This window comes from Streptopelia decaocto, assembly GCF_964273445.1.
Source record: "Streptopelia decaocto genome assembly, chromosome: 2".
Lineage (NCBI taxonomy): Eukaryota > Metazoa > Chordata > Aves > Columbiformes > Columbidae > Streptopelia > Streptopelia decaocto.
The window spans coordinates 158,691,621-158,712,759 of record NC_138655.1 but is presented as its reverse complement, the minus strand read 5'-3'; the positions used below and the strand labels follow the sequence as shown (position 1 = coordinate 158,712,759).

Here is a 21,139-nt window from a genome sequence, read left to right as displayed (position 1 = left end):
CTAATGAGAGAGCTACAACTCCTCTTAGAAAATTCAGCTTCCAAGAAAAGAATTTGTAATGGAAGTTGCCACAAGGTGCCAGAAAGCAGAAGACAAGTCCACCCCGGTGGTCGCAGTGAACCGACCGCTGCCGCCAGGGACGTTTCACACTCCAGGTGACACGTTACTGTCCCAACTTCGGGCTCCCTGGAACCGGCCCTGAGATCCCAATGGCTGGAGCCACTAAAATCTCAGCAGGACAAAGCCCCGAGCAGCTGCCAGAGAGTCCTCACTGTCTAAATTCTTTTGGAGTTCTTGTGAATATGGTCAAAAAGGCTTCTTTGTTTCTGACACTAATTATTGTGCCTGGAAGCAAAGATGTTGCTGTAGAGCAGCCAGCTCGGTCTTCAGCTCCAGACAAAGAATTCCCGACACGGCAGAGCTCAGGAGCAGCGTGGCATTAGTCAATAATTACATACAAGGGGTGAGGTGATTTTAATTATTCACCTGCTGAAATCAGTGATCTGCCTGCAGGGGAATTTTGTTATGGGGAGGAAAAACAGGCTCTTGCCTCAGGCCGCTGTGACAGACACCGAGTCCTTCAGATGAGCAGTCTCGGGAGCATCGGCCTTGGGCAAATCCTGCTGTAAGACTTGCACGCGGTGCAGAACTACACCTGGTGTAAGCTTTTTGATGTTCAGTTACAATCTGGACTCCACTGGCTGCCCCGTGTCTTGGGGGAACTGATGGAAACTTTTCAGTTTCAAACTTTGTCACAAGGATGAGTTTGCACAGGAAGGCAGCACAGGCACCTGCTCCCAAACACTCCCCCCAGCAGAGCTTCCTTTTGTTTATCTAACTACCCTGTTTCCCTGAAAATAAGACAGGGTCTTATATGAGTTTTTGCTCCAAAAACGTATTACTTTTTCACATGTATAGCTGCCTGGACACTATTGAAATTGACATTTAAAATGAACTGTAACTAGGGCTTATTTTTGTCATAGGGCTTATATTTCAAGCATCCTCAAAAATCCTGAAAATCCTGCTAGGGCTTATTTATGGGGTAGGGCTTATTTTGGGGGAAACAAGGTAAAATAGAATTTCACAAGTAGGAAGATACTCAAGCTCTTCTTTCCAACATGAATAATCTGGTGTCTTCACTGGACCGTTCTCTTCAAACATCCTGATGTGACACTATGAAGTGAGATTGTTACCCACAGCCTCGACAGCACCATAACACACCAGTGCTTGTGAGCGGGAGCAGTTCATGTCTTAGGGCACCACGTTCCCCTTTTTCCTCCCCAAAGCCACTAATCTCACCCTTAAACCCAGATTTGCATCTAGGTGTAACTGAACTGTCTTTTCCCTCTGCATTTTAGGAGCGACATTGAATATGAAACCACCGTGACTGTTACTGGAATGCTGGGGGAGAAGCCCTGCAAGCTACAGATCCGGGGACGAGGAACATACGACGAGAAGTATGAAGACATATTTAACTTAAGCAAGACAATGTGGGACGTGCCAAGGTAACGTGTTGATGCAGATGTGCCATCAGCTGAGCCTGGATTTTCACCTACTTCAGTTGTTTTAATATGCCCTGGAATTTTAACAGAATGAAATTTTAAGTTATAAGGACAAAAGGTTCATGGTATTTTAAAGAAAACAGTCATAGTCTCACTCTCTGCTCTTCTTTTTATTGCTGTAATAAGTTTACCATCAAGCCCAGAATCAGGCTCTGCAAAATAATAGTTTTTAAATTGCAAAGCAGCTCTGTTAACAGGCCAAACCCTTTTGCACATCACAGTGTGCCTCAAATTACAATTAAACACTGTTTGTACCTTAAAAAGCAGCTTTTGTTTTGCCTTGTTTGACACCAAAATGAACATTGACACATAATAAAAGTAAGAATTGGGGAATAGGGCAGCATTCCCCTGGCTGCTTTCTCAGTGCTTTACATGAAAAGGGGAAGAGCCAACTTTCCCTGGACTCCTTGGCAAATTCCCAACCTGCCTGTTGAATCAGCGAATCGTATTGAGAACATCCCCTATTGAGAACATCCCCTCTGGCCCGGGAGGGAGGATCCCTTCTTCCTTTTAATTCTTCCCCCCAACAAGGTTCCCATTTACTCACACTTCTCTTTAAATGTTTGTAGTATTACTTGAGCTAAAGGTCACTGAAATTCCCACTTCTGAGCCTGTTAAGTTTTCCACTCCCACCAAATAAAAGGTTTTCGTTGGAGGGAGCGTGTGTGGGGAGGAGAGGGCTGCACTCCCCACTGCAGGAGAACCAAGGACCCACGATTGCCTCCTGCCTAGTTTAAAAGATTTGTACTCACTTAATACACAGGAACCTCAGTACAAAAAAGGACTCTCAGAAGATGCTAATTCTTCTCTGCCCCTTTTAATTTAATCTTCTTTTTGCTTTGAAATAAAGTGTGTGTGATTGCTGAGTGAAACAGGCTACAGAACAAGAAACTGAGAATATAAAAGAGCATCTCTCTATGAGGACAGGGTGAGAGTTGGGTTGTTCAGCTGGAGAAGAGAAGGCTCTGGGGAGATCTTATAGCAGCTGTCCAGTACCTACAGGGGACCTACAGGAGAGCTCGAGAAAGTCTCTTCCAAGGGCATGGGGTGAAAAGACAAGGAGTAATGGCTTTAAACTGAAAGAGGTAGATGTAGATGAGATATAAGAAGAAATTCTTCACTATGAGGGTGGTGAGACATTGGCCCAGGTTGCCCAGAGAGGTGGTGGATGAACCATCCCTGGAGACATCCCAGGCCAGGCTGGACGGGGCTCTGAGCAACCTGAGCTGGTGAAGATGTCCCTGCTCATGTGGCACCAGGTGAGCTTTGACGGTCCCTTCAACCCAAACCATCCTCTGGTCTCTCTCCAGCTAATCACGACCTTTAACTAACAATTGTCATAAAAAGAACAGGAACATATTGCAAGCATCCAGTTGTATTATTAAGTGCAAAAATAAGAGCCAGGGCAAGGAACTTGAGTCTATGTTACAAATTCAAACTTCTCTAACATATCAAAGACAATGAGTACATTTCTTTTTCAAGCTTTAGCTCTGAGTTTCAGTGATGAGTCCTCATAAGAGCAAGAACAAATCAGGGAGAATTTTACCACACGATGATTTTGCTGATGTTCATGTAGTGCCTGCAGGAAGAATAATGCTGAGACCTGTTTTATGTTAGGTAAATGTTATTAAGCAGAAACTTGGCCTCTAAGTCAGATTCACACAAGCTGATAATCAGAAATACGTTATAAAAGAGAGAATGGCTGCTTTCCAATTCCTGGCTTCTAGCAAATCACCAAAACCCTTCTATACACTTTGAGAGCTCCTGAGTAAATTACTTCCTAATCCTTCCAGCTTCAGAGCAGCTCGGTTACAAGCAGAACAATAAAACATCCAGCACAGGGACAATTAAGGCACAGCCGACTTACGACTGGGACAGGACAGACACAGCCGTAAAGGTGTTAAGTCTTTGCGCCGCTTTCAGAACAAGCTGTTCTAGACTTGACTTCTTGCCAGACGGTGAGATCTTTTTAAGGAAACTCTGGAAAAGCCTCTTCACGGGAATTGTTTTCATGGTGAGCAACCGTTTTAGACAATGTCATACAAAAATACTGTACCATGAACTACGTCTCTCTGATAATATTCACAGAATAAAGAGATCGATTACATTATAAATATTCATTCCTCATCGCCACACAAGGGCCTGTAGTTGAACTTCAGCTGAACTGATTTATCTTCCCATGTCATTTGCCAGTTTTGCATTTTCCTGCCTGCTGAGTAGATCTGTACAATTTTTTTCTAAAAGTTGCAATTTGTGCCTAAAATTTGTACATCTAGTAACAAATCCCTGAACCCACTTGATTTCACAGTGCAAATCACTTGCTGTCACTAGAGAAGGAAGAGAACGAGCTGTTGCGCTGGAGTTCAGTTCCCTGGGTACTCGAACACGGCGGCAGCGCCCATGCCAGTGCCGATGCACATCGATACGACCCCGTACGCTCTGAAATGAAGGAAACCACATGGAATTAAGATCAGGTTTAGGGGAGAAAAAAGAATACAATAAATGTGAGCTACCCGCTGTGTCACCAAGATTCCAACTCCGGAGCAGCGCCCTGGAGATGTCGCGGGGTGGTGTTTGCAGAGCACGCAGACACACGTTTCTCACTCTGCGACTTTCTGGACCAGAAGCAGCTCCTTGGCCACCACCAGCAGTGAGGCTGAGGTAGGAGAATCACTTTGGTTCAGATGGGCTGAGGAAGAAACTCTTCCCTTCCTGCCTCCTACCCCTGCCTTTCACATCGCTTCGGTGTGTGCAAGTTCAAGGGAATTTGGATAGTCAGACGATGTGCAGTAGGATTTGTGGGAAAACAGATTGCAGAGCAAGTTCTTCCACTTCAAGATTTTAATGTTGTTCACCTGATTTGCGTGGCATTTAATAGTTTGTGATCACTGTCACCCTCCTCTCTAGGACAGGGCACAGCTTGTCCTAAGGTGCAGTGTGGGGACACGGGATGTGCCAGCACCAAAGGCAGCAGTGACAGAGCCAGCAGCAGACACTGCGTTTCTTCCACATGGTCAGGAAGACCCCAAAATCCTGCAACCAAGCTGCCACAAAGCCCAACTTAGCCCAGCCTTGCAAAGCCAGCAGCTGTGACGCCGCTGCTCTAATGCTGCACAGTAGAGATGTCACCACCTTGGACCAGAAGAGACTCTGCACTCAGGTCCACCGAGATGTTACGACCCTCTACAATGAGAAACCCCCAGGAATTCATCTTCAAAACCACCAATGGGATGGAGAAAGCTCAAGCCAAACAGACGGCTCCTTCTGGGCCTAAGTCACCTACATTTAAGGCATTAAGGCTCAGACTGTTCCTCCGCGCTCACCTTCTCCCTCTGCGCTTCAATTCATTGAGCAAAGTGACGACTTGACGAGCACCAGTACAGCCCAGCGGGTGCCCCAGTGCGATGGCTCCTCCCAGGGGGTTCACCTTCTCCATGGGAATGCCCAGCTTTTCAACGCAGTACATGGCCTGGAACGACAGACGCAGGGAACGGTTTCATGGAGATGCTCTGAACCCCGTTAGTTCTCCGCCAAGAGCGGCACAGGGACAATTGATGATCTTGTCCATAAAGAGGGACAGCAAACCACCACTTTTTACAAGGGCATGGAGTGACAGGAGTAATGGCTTTTAACTGAAAGATGGTAGATTTATATGAGATATAAAGAAGAAATTCTTCACCATGAGTGTGGTTAAAAACTGGAATGGGCTGCCCAGAGAGGTGGTGGATGAACCATCCCTGGAGACATCCTGGGCCAGGCTGGACGGGGCTCTGAGCAACCTGAGCTGGTGAAGATGTCCCTGCTCATGGCAGGGGGGGCACTGGATGAGCTTTAGGGTCCCTTCCAACCCAAACCATTCTCTGGTCTCTCTCCAGCTAATCACGGCCTTTAACTAACAATCATCATAAAAACAACAGGAACATATTGCAAGAACCCACTTGTATTATTAAGAGCAAAAATGCCAGGACAAAGAACTTGATTCTGTGTTACAAATTTAAACTTTCCTAACACGTCAGAGACCAAACTGAAATATCAAACAGGATGATCACTCACCTGGCTTGCAAAAGCTTCATTAATTTCAAATATATCAATGTCATTCAGAGTCAGACCTACGGTTCAGAAAAGTCAGGATTTAAAAGGGGATATATTTTTGCCTTAAGACTATATCGAAGAGAATAAGTCACTTAAAGCCTCCCTTGATGAATTCTAGTTCTATTATAGTTCCACTCCACTGGTGACAGTAAGAGGGGACCTCAGCTCCATGTGGGGTGTCTCTACTTGTAAAACATGTTTATGTACAACATCTAAACACCACAAAACATCACAGTTTATGGTCGCTGAGTTTGCCAGGGTTCCTTAGATCAGATGTGATTTCTTTGCAGAGGGATTAAAGGTTGAAGGATATTTCGAGGCTAAAACGATAGGTGAGCACAACAAGTGGACTCAACAATAATCACCAGCTATAAAAGCTGTTTAACCTGATGTGTATGATAAGAACCCTGAGGAAAGCCTGTTCTGCTGGTTAGATGCCAAAATTGTAAAGAAATAAACAAATAAGCAAACAAACAAACAAAAGCCCAACCCAAAAGGAAATGAAACCAACCAACAAGAACAAAGCCAAACAAGCCCCACAAAACAAAGCCAAACCACAAAACTAACAAATAAAAACAAACCAAACAAAGCCATGAAAATATATAAAACCACCCCTGTCACAGGCTGGTCACATTAAGGAAGAAAAACCAGCACTAAATGAACATGAAATCACTTGTTTGTTGAGACTGTGCAGGGATTTAATCCTGAGCTTGTCCCAGGGGAGCAAATGACAATTTATACACGAGCACAAATGAGGAGTATTACAATAATCCCAGCTGGGCTCTTTGAAATTCCAGATCTTAAGTTCACTGTTCCTATGGCTGACAGCCACACGTGCTTTAATAACAGAACCTCAACTTTCAGCCCGCGGGGTCGGATTTGCCATCGTACAAACAGCGAGCGGTCCTCACCCGCCTTCTCCAGGGCGGCGGGGATGGCGTAGGCCGGGCCGATGCCCATGACGTCGGGCGGGACTCCGACCACGGCGAAGGACCTGAGCACCCCCAGCACCGGGAGCCCCAGCTGTGCCGCTTTGGAGCGTTTTGCCAGGAGAACAGCGGCTGCTCCATCACTGACCTGGCTGGCGTTGCCTGTTGGAAGAGATTTATTAACACCTTATTTGCCTAAGGACGTTTATGACAGGGCAGATAAACCACTGGAATGACACAAATGTGACAGCGGAGCTGACCTGCTGTGGTGCTACCGTCCTCTTTGAAGGCGGGTTTCAGCTTCGCCAAGCCTTCCAGGGTCGTGGATGGCCTGATCCCTTCATCTTGGTGCACAGTGATTGTTTTTCGGTTGCCTTCATTATCTACAACTGTGGTTGTCACTGGAACAATCTCCGTTTTAAACAGGCCCATCTGCTGAGCTTTTGCTGCTCTGTCAGAGAAGAGTATGAGAGGTTAAAATACTCCGAAGTGCGAGAGAACGAATGTAAAGGAAACCAGTCAGTAGGAGAATGAACTAAGGTGTGACGTGGTAAAGTGGTACATCATCGCTGAGCAGTGGATGGGAAGACACCAAACACTTATTTTCATTCATGGGAAGACAAACTTCTTAAATCTACATCACGGGGAATACATCACTGACATTATGGGCATTTCACCGCAAAGCCAGGTCACGGGATCACCCACTTTTGAGCGAGATCCTCGTCCTGTTCCCTTCAACAGATTTGTGACCGACCAAGCAGCACCAGCCCACAGCATGAAGCTGTGCACGCCCAGGGGTGCAGGCACATCGCAACTGAAAGAAAATCAATGCTTCCTCATATTCCAACATCAATTATTATCTATGATTTTAAACAGGGCAAGTGGGCTAAGCCCTCCACATAATGCTAATTATTTCTGACAAGGTAAGGAATGGCTAAAGTTTCCCTCATCACTAGTTTTGTCCTATTAAAGACAAGTTGAGCTTCAGACCACAGGCTTTGGGTATAATCTTCTGGCATTTAGATGTAACTTTTCAAGCCAAAATGATTGCAATTCATGTTGCATAGTTCAGTGGGACTACATGGAAGGGAATAATTGAATTTAGCAGTAAATGTGCAGTGAAAACAGGGTCTGGTCCCTGAGACAGCAGCATTAGCCATAGGGAACAACTGACATGGCCAAACTGATGTAAGTAAACAGAATGCAATTAGCTAAATTAAAATTAGCTCAGAGCGCACCGTTTTAATCTTTCATACCAACAAGGTATTTAAAAACCTCCACAGCAGAGCTGACTTAGAAGATTTACCTTCAAGCAGCAGAGCAGCCTTTAGAGGGATTACAGATCAGCGACCAAGAGCTTGTTTTAACCTCTCATCACTTTACAGTCTTACTAATGAAATGTAAATATTTCACCCTCCCAGGTAAGCGAGTTAGAGCAGAGCACTGATGGACAGATCAGTAACTGCGCAGACATCCTGAGACGGCGGCCAGAAAATCGCCCCTTTCCTCACGTGCAAGGATCGCGTTCCCATACCCTCTGGCGTTATCAGCCCCGTGTCAGTGAGAAAGGCTGGCACACCGAGTTCCCCAGAATCAGCGCCAGAATTTAAAGGTTAACTGGCCTGTGCAGTGGCTTCCTGTATTAGATAAATAATTGGACCGGGGCGACGCTTAAACAGAGCTCTGAAAGTCTGGTTTAACTCTTTGATAGCAGCAATTTTAATGTATCACCTACCACTGGAGTTGCCACTGCAGCCCCATGGATTCCAGGGGTGCGTTGACTTTGGCAGTGATTTAACCTCAGAGGAAGGTTACAAGAGGTAGAACTTGGAGCCAAACACCTGCAGACACTCTACTCATAAGCTCAGTTCTCTAGAAACAGTTTAAATATTCCAGTTTAGGAAAGGTTCCTGCTGCCACCAGTGCCACGGTCAGTTTGAAGCGATACCGAGCCAAAGGCCCGATGAAAATACTGCTCCGCAGTTCAGAAACCTTCTGGAGGTTCTGTCCTTTGGGTGCTGAAAAGCACAGGGCACCCACTGCTCAGGGTTCATGTGCCCAGCGATTCACGCACAAGATTATTCACGCAGTTCCCAGATCTCTGGACTCGGGTTTCCTTATCGCAGAACCCAGGACAGGCACTGACCTTCGCTCTGAGCCTCTCAAGCTTCTTCACTCGCTCTTAAGCTTTGAAAGGCAACACGAAGGCTGCGCTTAACCACTCTGGGGAAGCAGCAATGTGTTTTCTAGCTGTATTTATTCCTTAACTAAAAGGTTTAAAAAAAAAAAAAAAGGCATTTACTTTTGTTGGGAAGCCAAGGCGAAGGCATCTTGCTTCTTTCGGGAAACTCCAAACTTCTCTGCCACGTTTTCCGAGGTAATTCTGGGGAAAAACAAAACATCACAGAATTAACGTAATGACTCATCTCATGGAGCTGCCATTGGCTTCTACAAAGACAACACAAGGTATGAGCAGTGGCTTCAGTCTCAAAACAAACCGCTGCCTTCTCAGCCTAGAACTGCTTGGCAGAAGCAGATCTTGAATCAAATCCAGAACCAAAACAAGGTTCAAAACTCACTCTCAACTTTTTGCTCATTAAGCTTAAGACATAAGGCAATAAAATCCTTATCAGAGTCACTGACCTTCCCCCATTTCACATAATTAATCCTGTACCACAGCCACGGAGGATGGCGACACATGCAGATCCGAGCTCAGCGCATTCGGATTGATTTGAAACAGTCCCCGAGGAGACGGATCAGCTGGAAAACCCTTAAACTTTGGGAAGAGGAAACACTTACCCCATAGGAATGAGACAATCTCGAGCTTTGCTGTTCTCCATCATACTGGAACTGATATCGCCAGGATTATTGGCACTTCTGAGGGACATCGTTTCCACACTAAACACAAGAAAAATTTAAATTTGCTACCAGTGCTTTCATTCTCTATTTGTGGCAATTGCTCAATTAAGATTGATCAAAACTCAGTATCTTGACAACATATTTTCCTATTACCCTATAGAAACGCAGTGAATAATTAAGAACGGGCTGAGGCAGAAGCTCTTCAGTCATCAGTATAAGAATTACCACAAAATGAAAACAGATTGCTGGATTAAACTGGTCCGTGTTTGACTAAGAACAGGATACCAATGTCAACAGTTAATTTCTCTTGCTTCTACAGCTAGGAAGGAATCACTAAAGATTCTGGCACTTTGGTCCTGAAATGTAACAAAAAACCTAAGGTCCTAGGGCTGGAGTTCTCCGCAGATTATCAACACCCATCAAATGCCATTTACAGTTTCAGAACTGATTGGCAGCATAATAACTATTATGCAAACCATGATGCCATTTGTATTTCGCAACACAAAGAATTTCAAACGCAGATCCCAGAGGCTGTGCTCTCTCATCTACATATGAGTTACCACATTGACAATATCCAGTTTCACTGCATACACACAGCATCGCTTACGACTAGCGAGCTTTTGTAAAGTCAGTCCAGACTGAGAAGCCTGTGATGGGAAAAGGGTTTGAATTCCACTCTGCCCCACTAAAATACATTCATGAGGAGTAAATAACAAAGCAACTATTCCAGGAAAATGCAAGACAAGCAGAAAATACAGCTTTTCCCTGAGCAGCTTATAGGAAGCACTATCAGGAGTTTAAAATAACTCCAGGACATTGCATTACTTGAGTTCAGGCACAGCTGCTCCCTGAAGGAGGTTTTAGGTAAGAGCAAACCAGAGCTACAGCTTTTTGTGTTCTCCTTCAGTGTCTCCACCTACAGAGTGGGTGAGTCCTCTCATGGGGATAGCACGACTTGGGATAAGCCCAGCTCATAAACGCTATTTGTAATGTATAGATCTTATGTCTTCAGGGAGGATCTTTGCATAGCAGAGGCCGAAAAACTTCCCACAATGCCATAGAAATGAGAGACCTTATTGCAGCCTTTCAGTACTTAATAGAGGCCTGTAAGAAAGATGGGGACAGACTTTTTAGCAGGGCCTGTTGCAATAGGACAAGGGGTGACAGTTTTAAACACTAAAGGAGGAGAGATTCAGGCCAAAGGTCAAAAGAGTCGCTGGGCAGAGATGGGTGGATGTGGTAAAGCTGGTGCAGTGTGAGTGACTGATGTGGAGCAGAGCATCCCACTCTTCCCAGAAGAGAAGGTCTATGGCAATCTTGGATCAGCTCTGAAGCTGCAGGACTGGCAGAAATGGGATGGGTTTACCCTCTTGCTCTTCAGCCAACTTGAATGCTGGAGGTGGATCTGGGTGTGACCTCTCTGCTTAAACCCCCAGTCTGCCTGTGGTTCACCCCTGCTAGAACCCAGCTCTGGCACAGTGAGGGACATCCATTGCCAAGCAGACAGAAAATACAGCTAAAACCAAGGGGGTCACTGCCATGCAGACAATAGATGTCTGCACCCTTGCTTCCTGCCTTCTTTGATCCATAAGACCAAACCAGAAGGAGCCTGCATGCTGGGTCAGATATACAAGGCCGAGCACTTGCAAATTGTCTTCCCTGAGTCTTCTTGCTGAAGCAGTCCCATGTGGGGCTGGCGGTGTCCCTCAGGAGTCTGTCCACTTTGTGGCAGTGGGTAGTTCTTGTGACAGGCTGAGGTGAAGGAGGCTTCATAGAAGACTGACTGATAAGTTTGGCCATGAAGAACTAGTCGAGTTGACCTGTTACTTGAGTTGTAAATCCTCATCAGTTAGATGTCCTCATCATTATGATGGGGACAGACTTTTTAGCAGGGCCTGTTGCAATAGGACAAGGGGTGGTTGTTTTAAACTAGAGGGGAGATTCAGGCCAGACATGAGGAAGAAATTTTGTACACTGAAGGTGGTGAAACCCTGTCCCAGGTTGCCCAGAGAGGTGGTGGATGAACCATCCCTGGAGACATCCCAGGCCAGGCTGGACGGGGCTCTGAGCAACCTGAGCTGGTGAAGATGTCCCTGCTCATGGCAGGGGTGGCACTGGATGAGCTTTGGAGGTCCCTTCAAACCCAAACTATTCTATGACTCTATGAAAAGCGGTGGCTTGCATGTCCAAAGGTGCAAAGGCCGGATCCCAAACCCTTTGAGCCTGTCAGTACCTTTAAGCATCTAATTTTGGCGCACACTGACAAGGAACTTGTTGAAAAGAGTGTGTTAAAGTGATCAAGTGAAAAGCATCATGAGCTCAAGCACCAGCATTGCCGTGAACACCAAGTGCTCACCCTATATCAGAGGAACATGCCTGTTTTCTGAGCTGTTTATTTCACAGCAGTCTGAGAAGGGCGTTCTCAGCATCACATCTTGCTCAAGGAGGCATATGCAGGTGTTGGGAAGTTGTATATATAAATATTTTACCTAAGGGCTACCAGATGACTGTGTACAGTAATAATTCAAGAAAGACTTAAGAGTTACAAAGGTAAAGAAAAAGAGAAACTAAATATTTTAGCCTCAGGATTACTGAATACTTTTTTTTTTAAATTCATCCTTCTGAAGCAAATGTGTATGTGGTCACAAGTTATTTTCTCCAAAGCCAACATAATATGTACATAATCCTCTAAAAAACAAACACTTCCCATGATGTTAAGACTGAAGCAAAGAACAACATGCCCATCCACTGCAGAAAAACATCTGTAAGTCTGTAGAACCATTAGTAGCATGGGCAGGATGTTCTTTATCCAAGATAGCTCCTGGTCTTCTAAGACACCAGTTAACTGGAAGTTAGTTAACAAGCTAATTATGGCAGGGCTCTTTCAGGCTGCCAGAGCTCTGCACACAAGTGGTGACCCTAATAAAACACACTTTTGCAGGTTTGTAAGAGACACTCAGCCTCTTACTGCAACCCCAGCAAACAGGTCACCAAAACCAGAACTTCCAGGGGAATTAAAGGATTTTAAAGCTCCCTCCCTCAAACCCTTAAAGATGATCCAATCTGTGAAAGTACTCGTCAGCCTCTGGAAACACATGAATTGCACCTGCAGCCACCACTTAATTTTAGAGTTTATCCACCCATTTGTCAAACAAGGACAGCGTTTATTTCCTCGCGGGGGGACACGGATCTGGATGGAAGGGGTTTCTAATTCCTTACACAAGGGCTATCGCACAGGGACTGAGCGTTACCATCAGGCAGCATCAGCAAGTGCCACAAAGAACTTTCTTACCCACAGGCCAAGCCGATGTCATAGGATCCATTTCGGATGCCACCTGTAAGAGCAGCACAGAAACATCCTTACTGTTGTGAGGAGCAAAAGCACTTCCAGCCCAGCTGCGGTTTCCTGAACGCCTGAGGCACTCGCTGCAGCTGAAAGGTGCGTTCTCACCACCCTCCCACCTGCCCAAACGTGAGCAGGTCAAGGAGCTGGTGGGGCTGAAGAGCAACTGTGACCTGATGTGCAACCAGAGAGGACAGCAGGGACCCTTCTAGATGCTGCTGATAGAATCACAGACTCATAGAATCATTTCAGTTAGATAGATCCTCTTGATCGAGTCCAACCATAACCTAACCTGACTCAGGCACTAAACCGTGTCCCTAAGAACCTCGTCTAAAAACCTTTTAAACCCCTCCAGGGATGGTGACTCCACCACTGCCCTGGGCAGCCTGTACCAATGCCTGACAACCCTTTCCATGAAGAATTTTTTCCTGATATCCAATCTAAACCTCCCCTGGCACAACTTGAGGCCATTTCCTCTTTTCCTATCACTTGCCACCTAGGAGAAGAGACCAACTCCCTCCATTCTACAACCTCCTTTCAGATAGATGTGGAAGTGATGGTAGAACTCATCCTCAGAGAACCAAGTTACTACTCTGGGGGCAAACTCACCCGCTCAAGGATACAAGTATTCAGCCAACAACACACTGAAAATTCCTCATGGCAGACGACCTTATAAAATCGTGGAATAGTTTCGGTTGGAAGGGACCTTCAAAGCTCATCCAGTGTCACCCCTGCCATGAGCAGGGACATCTTCACCAGCTCAGGTTGCTCAGAGCCCCGTCCAGCCTGGCCTGGGATGTCTCCAGGGATGGTTCATCCACCACCTCTCTGGGCAACCTGGACCGGTGTTTTTACTGCCCAGAGAGATTTGAGGGCAGGAGAAACAAGCACTTGGGGTGGGGAGAGCATTGACTGTGAGTGCCCATCACACTTACCAGCTATATTGATAATGGCCTGTAGCCCGGAGGAGCACTGCCGGTTCACGCTCGAGCACGGCACCGTCTCTGGAATACCACTAGAAAATAAAACAGCGTTGGCAAAAACTCACTGAAAACCGCACAACAAACCAAACCTCTAAAGAGAGCGTTAAGCCACTCGATTAAACTTTAACCCTCAAGTTCCAGACAGATTCCTTGACATATTGATTGTCCCATTTGGTCCTGCACCAAGAGAAAGCAAAGTTCATAGATAATTTCCAAACTTGATTTGCAAGTGGCTCTAAGTGCTGTTTCCCCACAGATCTGTGTTCAGATCTCTGTAAGCAGGGCCCTCCAGAAATAATGAAAGCTCTACGATACTCATAATTTCTGGTGGGCTGCATCTGCACCTCTCCAAAGCAGTGGTTATACACTGATTTATAGAAGCACTTGGCAATAGACACTGGCTGAAATAATTGGAAGCTGGGATCCAGCTCAGTATAAACCATCAACCACAACACTGGGGAACGAACAGAGACAACTCCACAGTTTCAGGCCCATGCAGAGCAGAAAAGCAGCAGGTACAGCTGGGAGCCCACAACAAAAGGCTCAACACAGGCAGGCCAAGCAGATTAATCAGCCCCATCTCTGCCTCCCTGTCCTTCAACAACAGGGTTCTCCAAAACCCAGCACAGTTCTTCAAATACACGATCAAAGTCTCATTTCTAGGCAAAAGGTGATTTGCTGTAACATCTTAGGAGCACGTGAGCCTTGTCACAACCTCTGACCCACTGCTGCTCCGTAGCCAAGGCCTGAAAACAGGAGGAAGAACCTCGATATGCTCCAGAGTTTACCTTAGGAACTGCGCGACTCTTGCAATCAAAGCGCCAGCTCCAGGCTGCAGCACGTTTCCTGAGTGCAAAGACACGATTCTGGTCAATCGGTTGCATTTCCCTCGCTGAGCTGCTGCAGGTGTCGAGGGGACGTGAACGTCACCACAGCTCGGTACCACCCAGCACTCAAATCAGAGCCCAACCACCCAACAGAACAGGCAAAATTTTGGTTTCATAGACCTACCGCTACACACCAACCCCGTGATATTTGCAAATATCCCATGGGAGACCAGGAGCAGCTGGTCCCAGAGAACTGTCCAGCCCAGGAGTTTCAGGTGGGATGGAAGTTGTTCACTCACCCACACAGATGTCTCCCAGGACCTCAGGACGAAGATTGACATCATTAAGGACGGCTGTCATCACCGCAGACAGCAGTTCATCGGGTGTAGTGTCCTAATAACACAGGAGATCAGCCAGCAGGACTAGAGGAGTGATTGTGCCACTGTACTCAGCACTAGCGAGGCCCCACCATGAATCCTGTGTTCAGTTTTGGGCCCTTCATCATAAAAAGGACATTGAAATACTGGACAGAGTGCAGAGGAGGCGACAAAGCTGGTAAGGGGCTGGAGCACAAGTGTGATGGGAGCGGCTGAGGGACCTGGGGGTTCAGCTGGAGAACAGGAGCTGAGGGGAGACCTTCTGATCGCTGAACTGCCTGAAAGGAGCTTGGAGCATGGAGGGGGTTGGTCTCTTTTCCCAAGTAACAAGCGATAGAATGAGAGGAAATGGCCTCAAGTTGTGCCAGGGGAGGTTCAGATTGGATATTAGGAAAAATTTATTCATGGAAAGGGTTGTCAGGCATTGGAACAGGCTGCCCAGGGCAGTGGTGGAGTCACCATCCCTGGAGGGGTTTAAAAGGTGTTCAGATAAGGTTCTTAGGAACGTGGTTTAGTGTCAGAGTTAGGTTACGGTTGGACTGGATGATCCTGAGGGTCTCTTCCAACCGAAATGATTCTGTGATTCTACTTAAACACCAGAACCTGCCCTGTCACCAGTTCACCCTCACACTACTTCAGAGGACCTCTGCACAATGCTCAGACAGCTCTACTCCACTTCTCAGCTCATCACGGTTGTCCTTTTCCTACAAAAGCAGAATTATTCTGCGTGATTTTTACTCTGGATATCTTTCAAGCACTGTAACACACGCTGCTTTCCTACCTAGCTCGGTTTTATATGAGGACGCTTTGTGGGGCCTTTGAAGCCAAACTACGGCGAGGTACGTCGCAAGAGTTTGCAAATGGAGCCTCCGCGTTCATTTTGTGAAAGAAACGCAAGAGACCCTCAGCTGGCGGTGAAGCACTGGGGGTGTGACAACACTTGTTCTGAAGAATGGCAGGTAACTTATAACCTTTGGGGCCAACTGGCACCGAGTTCTTGCCTCGGTCAGGGCCCCGAGTGCCATCCAGCAAGGAAGAGCCACTTCAGGAGCAGGGTGGCGGGTCTACACCAAGCACCATCAGTACCTGAGCAAGTGAGGGAGAGGCTGCTTTTCTAGGCAGTTGCTCTGTTTGACCACAGCACAGAAAGGCAGCACGGAACAGACAAACCTCAGGCCTTAAGGGGAGCCAGGAAACTTCTGGCAGCTTTTTGGGGGTGCCAGTGGTCCTGCTGCACTGGGGCCATGTACTCCTGAGCAACAAAACCATCACAAAATCACAGAATGGCTGGGGTGGGAAGGGACCTCTGGAGATCATCCAGTCCAACCCACCTGCTAAAGCAGGGTCACCAGAGCAGATCACACAGGAAGGTGTCCAGGTGGGTTTGAATGTCTCCAGAGAAGGAGACTCCACAGCCTCTCTGGGCAGCCTGGTCCAGGCTCTGGTACCTCAAAGGAAAGAAGTTTCTCCTCATATTCAGATGGAACCTCCTGTGTTTCAGTCTGTGCCCGTTGCCCCTCATCCTGTCACTGGGCACCACTGAACAGAGTCTGGTCCATCCTCTTGACACCCACCCTAAGATATTTATAAACATTGATGAGATCCCCTCTCAGCTTCTCTTCTCCAGCTGAACAGCCCCAGCTCTCTCAGTCTCCTCATCACAAAGATGCTCCAGACCCCCCGGCATCTTTGTAGCCTCCGCTGGACTCTCTCCAGTAACTCCTTGTCCTTCTTAAACTGGGGAGCCCAGAACTGGCCCCAGTGCTCCAGATGCGGCCTCAACAGAGTCTGGTGGTGTCTCTCTGAGCAGGGACACCCGGCTGCGTAGAAGGGGGGACGGCGGGGGTCCCCAACTGAGGCGGGGCAGGGCCCGGGGGGTCAGTGCATGAGGGGGTCAGTGCCTGAGGGGGATCAGTGCCTGAGGGGGATCAGTGCCTGAGGGGGATCAATGCCTGAGGGGGGTCAGTGCCTGAGGGGATCAATGCCTGAGGGGGGTCAGTGCCTGAGGGGGATCAGTGCCTGAGGGGGATCAATGCCTCAGGGGGGTCAGTGCCTGAGGGGGATCAGTGCCTGAGGGGGATCAGTGCCTGAGGGGGATCAGTGCCTGAGGGGGATCAATGCCTCAGGGGGGTCAGTGCCTGAGGGGGTCAGTGCCTGAGGGGGATCAATGCCTCAGGGGGGTCAGTGCCTGAGGGGGTCAGTGCCTGAGGGGGTCAGTGCGCGAAGAGGGTCCCCACCCGAGGGGGATCAGTGCCTGAGCGGCCCGACCCCACACCCCGAGAGGGCTCAGCGATCGGCGGCCAGAACCCGCAGCTCCCCGGGAGGCGCAGGGGGGCGGGCGGGCAGGCAGGACCCCCCAACCCGGGCCGTACCTTGAAGCCGCCTCGCTTGGCGCGGCCGATGGCAGTTCTCCGCCCGTGCACAACCACCACATCGTCCGGGCTGGTCCGGCTGTGGCTGCCGCAGGGCGCGGCCCGGAGCCCGGTCCCTGTCCCCGGGGTGGGCCCGGCGAGGTGCCCCAGCAGCACCTGCGCCCGCCGCATCCCCCCACCGCCCAGCGCCGCCGCCATCTTGTCACCGCCACCGCCGCCGGGGCGGGACGGCGCCAACACGCCACCTCATTTGCATGTCCCCGCCCACTCCATGGATGGCCACGCCCCCCACGCTTAACCCGGGGGTTGGCTCCCTGGACGGAGGGGCCAATAAGTAATTAAAAGAAAGACATAAACCAAACAAACTAACAAACCCAACGCAACGAAACACCCGAATAAAAACAAATAAATGTTAAAATAAGTAAACTTCAAATAAATACGTTAAAAGAGAAATAAACTAAAAGATGGAAAAAATAACAAAGGAAAAGTTAAGGAGAGGGAAAAAGAAGGAGGGGGACAAAGGGGGGGAAGAAGAAAAAAGGGAGAGAAGAGGGGAAGTAAATAAGGAAAAATACAGAGTGGAAATAAAAAAAAGAAATACAAAGAAGAAAAATTTTCCTTTAGAAAAATCTTTAAAAAAATAAATAAATAGAAATTGAAAAGAAACAAAATTTTTAAACTGTAAAAACCAGTGCATTTGGAGCATCTGAACAACACGGGACAGTGGGGGGTGAGAACTGCACAGGTTCATTATTTCGAGTCAAACCCATGAAGCGTCACCTCTATCCCCACCTTGTCACCTCCATCCCTGCCTTGTCACCTCCATCCCCGCCTTGTCACCCCCCCCACCCCCGTCACTGTGTCCCCAGCCCCACACAGCCACTGCTACTGGGACCAGTTCTACTGGGAAGAGATGATACTGGGGGGACGGGCAATGTCCTATTGCCCAGCAATAACAGCTTCTCAATGTGTCCACGATGATGTGACAAGCAGGAAAAGCCACCGGCCCGCACCACACAAATCAAAAACAACGAAAGAAAACAACTTTACAGGGGATAACTTTACATTCTCGTAGTTTCATTCTGTACATCAGGACACTGCGAGGGTTTTAACAAAATAAAAAGGCAAAGGCACCTGAGGAGCGAGTGGCACATACGTATGTACACACACACATACATACACACATATACATCATACACACATATGTACACACACGAGCCGCATCCATCCATGGGAGGATTTGGGTGTTTTGGGGCAGCTGGGAGCCCCGTTTTGCTCTCAAGGCTTTGGAATGAAGGAAAACACCCCCCCACCACCACCAAAGGGCTGAGAAAATAAAACCAAACAGATTCAAGGAAAGAGGAGAAAACAACTTAAAAATGTGCTATTATATTTTTGTTTTAGCTTTGGTGAACACACTTTGTCACCCTCTCTGACAAAACCCTCCCAGACAACACTGATTATTTCTTTTTTCTTCTATTTTTTCCACCCATCCCATATTATTCAGACTGACGGATTTGGTCCTATTCACAGAATAAAATCCTCCATTCCCCCATGAAAAAAGGAGATGATGTTACCCCCCCATTCCCAACAGTGACCTGCTGGTCACCACCACAGTGACCCAAACAAGCCCCCCTGGGCAATAACCCCCCCACCAGCAGTCACTGCTTATTTAACCCTTTGCTGAGCTGGGTGGAAACGGTTTAATGCAGTGGGGAAGGGGGAGGTGGGATGGTGCAATTTATTTCCCTCAACCAAACAAGATGATTAATTAATGAGCTTCCAGGGACTCCACACTCACTCGCTGCCTGGGTTTCCCAGCTGGGTAGTGCTGGTTGAAGAGGCCATAGCCCAACTCTGCTTTCAACTGGCCCGGTTTCTCCTACAATATCAAGTAGAGTGGGGGAATAAATCTGTTTCCAGCTGCCAGAGCTCCGCTCTCCTGGTCTGAGGTGGCCTCACCTCAGGTGATGTCCCCGTCCCTGCACCCAGGGCTGATCCCATGAGAGGTGGAGAAGGCATCCAGCTCTGCCTAATTTTAGGCACCTGCTTGGATTTTATAGAGACCTACTGGGCTCTTCCTGCAGTTCTGCTTCTTCCCAAAGGCACTGTTGTCCGTCCAGTCCCGGTGTAGCAGCGTGGGGACGGGCTGTGATCAGAAAGCCACGCTCGCCAAGCTCCTACCTGAACCATAGAATGTCCTGGGTTGGAAGGGCCCACAAGGATCATGGAGTCCAACTCCTGTCCCTGCACAGGACAAACCCACAGTTCACACCGTGTGTCTGAGGGTGCTGTCCAGTCTCTTCTTGAACACTGTCAGGCTTGAGGCCGTGACACCTCCCTGGGGAGCCTGTTCAGTGTCCAGCACCCTCTGGGTGAAGAACCTTTTCCTCATGTCCAACCTAAACCTCCCCTGGCACATCTTCCTGCCATTCCCTGATGGTTCCCAGCACAAACTGGCTGCTACTCATCCCACCACAAGCACCGACGACTTTTAGACACGCCTCTGCAGAGGTCCCGGGCATCCGTCCGTGGGTGTCACCCCCCAGAGACCTCCTGCGCCCCTAGAAGACCCCTTCTTCCAAGATTCGCACACGCACGCACCCACACACACGCACAAAGGCAAAGTCAACACGGCTGCTTCATGCCGAGTCGAGCATCACTCCTTGATTGTAACCGCTTAAGGCACAGAACAGTGTGAAACGCCGTCCCGCTGGAGACAGGGGCTGTGCCCGCGACCTCCAGGAGGGTTCGGTCCCCTCGTGAACGGGGACACCCAGGTCCCCCCGACTCTGTGGTCTGAGGATCATCTCCTCCGGCTTGGCTGAAGCCCCTGTCTGTTCCCCTGCGAAAGGTGGTGATCGCCACTGAGCATCTTATTCCTTCGCCAGTCCCGGGGATGCTGCCAGTGTCACTGCTGTGCTGGTGGGGGACAAATCCCATTCACCGCAATAAGCAACACAGCAATGGGGGACAACCCCAAGACTGCTGGTGGCAAGAAGGTTACTTGGTCCACGACCAGCACCCGCACAGTCTGGGAAATCTCTTGCTCTGACTTCCCAGCGCAGCTTGGAAATCCAACAAGGTGGCGGGTGCCGAGCTGGTGACAGGCAAGAAGGGACCCGCGGGGGCCACCGCCAGGACAGCCCAAGGTGAAGGTCTGAACTGCAGAGCCCAAAATGCCGCGGGTTTGGCGGCCGCCCCCCTCCCGCCGGCGTTTCCCCATCCCCGCTGCCGGGGCTCAGAGCCCGCAGTTGACGAAGGGATGTCTCAGCAGGTCCTCGGCCGTCGGCCGCCGCTTCTCCTCCACGAAGATCTGCTTGAGGAAGTTGCGGCAGCAGTTGGAGACGCTGTCGGGGAGCTGGGGGTTGGTGGGCTGGGTGGCGATTTTAAAAATAGCCGCCATGGCTTCGAACTCTGCCCACGGCGGCTTCTCCGTTAGCATTTCCACCACGGTGCAGGCCACGCTCCTGCAACAGCACCAAGCACGCAGGGGTGAGACAGCGGGTAAGAGCCGTGGATTTATTTGCTCTGGGATTGTGCCTGCCTGGAACGGACTGCACAGAGATGCCCCATCCCTGGAGACATCCCAGGCCAGGCTGGACGGGGCTCTGAGCAACCTGAGCTGGTGAAGATGTCCCTGCTCATGGCAGGGGTGGCACTGGATGAGCTTTGCAGGTCCCTTCAAACCCAAACTGTTCTATGATTCTGTGAAACCCACACAAGATGGGAGCACATCTGCCATATGCATGGCCCGCTGAAGCTCAGTGTTCACACAGGTCCCTGGCAAAGGGC

The 21,139-nt window shown here is 48.7% G+C and overlaps 3 protein-coding genes across 4 annotated transcripts in view; 1 reads left to right on the top strand and 2 right to left on the bottom strand.

Moving 5' to 3' along the window:
* The window catches only part of DLEC1 (DLEC1 cilia and flagella associated protein), a gene marked incomplete at its 5' end in the record, with an annotated part of 42,488 nt that extends 39,710 nt beyond the window's left edge, over positions 1-2,778 (top strand). The window contains one exon of the mRNA XM_082044627.1: positions 1,359-2,778. Coding sequence (XP_081900753.1) covers positions 1,359-1,509 — 151 coding nt within the window. The 3' untranslated portion in view covers positions 1,510-2,778. The remainder of the gene's footprint in view (positions 1-1,358) is intronic.
* A 139-nt stretch (positions 2,779-2,917) lies between these two features.
* On the bottom strand, positions 2,918-17,559 carry ACAA1 (acetyl-CoA acyltransferase 1). The gene is made up of 12 exons (XM_082046811.1): positions 17,345-17,559; positions 14,895-14,988; positions 14,557-14,614; positions 13,721-13,800; positions 12,735-12,777; positions 9,383-9,481; positions 8,886-8,966; positions 6,844-7,034; positions 6,566-6,745; positions 5,616-5,671; positions 4,886-5,031; positions 2,918-4,001 (listed from the first exon to the last, which is right to left on the bottom strand). The coding sequence occupies exons 1-12, from the start codon at positions 17,540-17,542 to the stop codon at positions 3,926-3,928; spliced, it is 1,302 nt and encodes a 433-aa protein (XP_081902937.1). The 5' UTR covers positions 17,543-17,559; the 3' UTR covers positions 2,918-3,925.
* An 841-nt stretch (positions 17,560-18,400) lies between these two features.
* Positions 18,401-21,139, bottom strand: part of LOC309435908 (mitogen-activated protein kinase kinase kinase 3-like) — an 89,496-nt gene continuing 86,757 nt past the window's right edge. For both annotated transcript variants that reach the window (XM_082044655.1, XM_082044656.1), the window contains exon 17: positions 18,401-20,814. In XM_082044655.1, the coding sequence (XP_081900781.1) occupies positions 20,586-20,814 (229 nt within the window). In that variant the 3' untranslated portion in view covers positions 18,401-20,585. The remainder of the gene's footprint in view (positions 20,815-21,139) is intronic.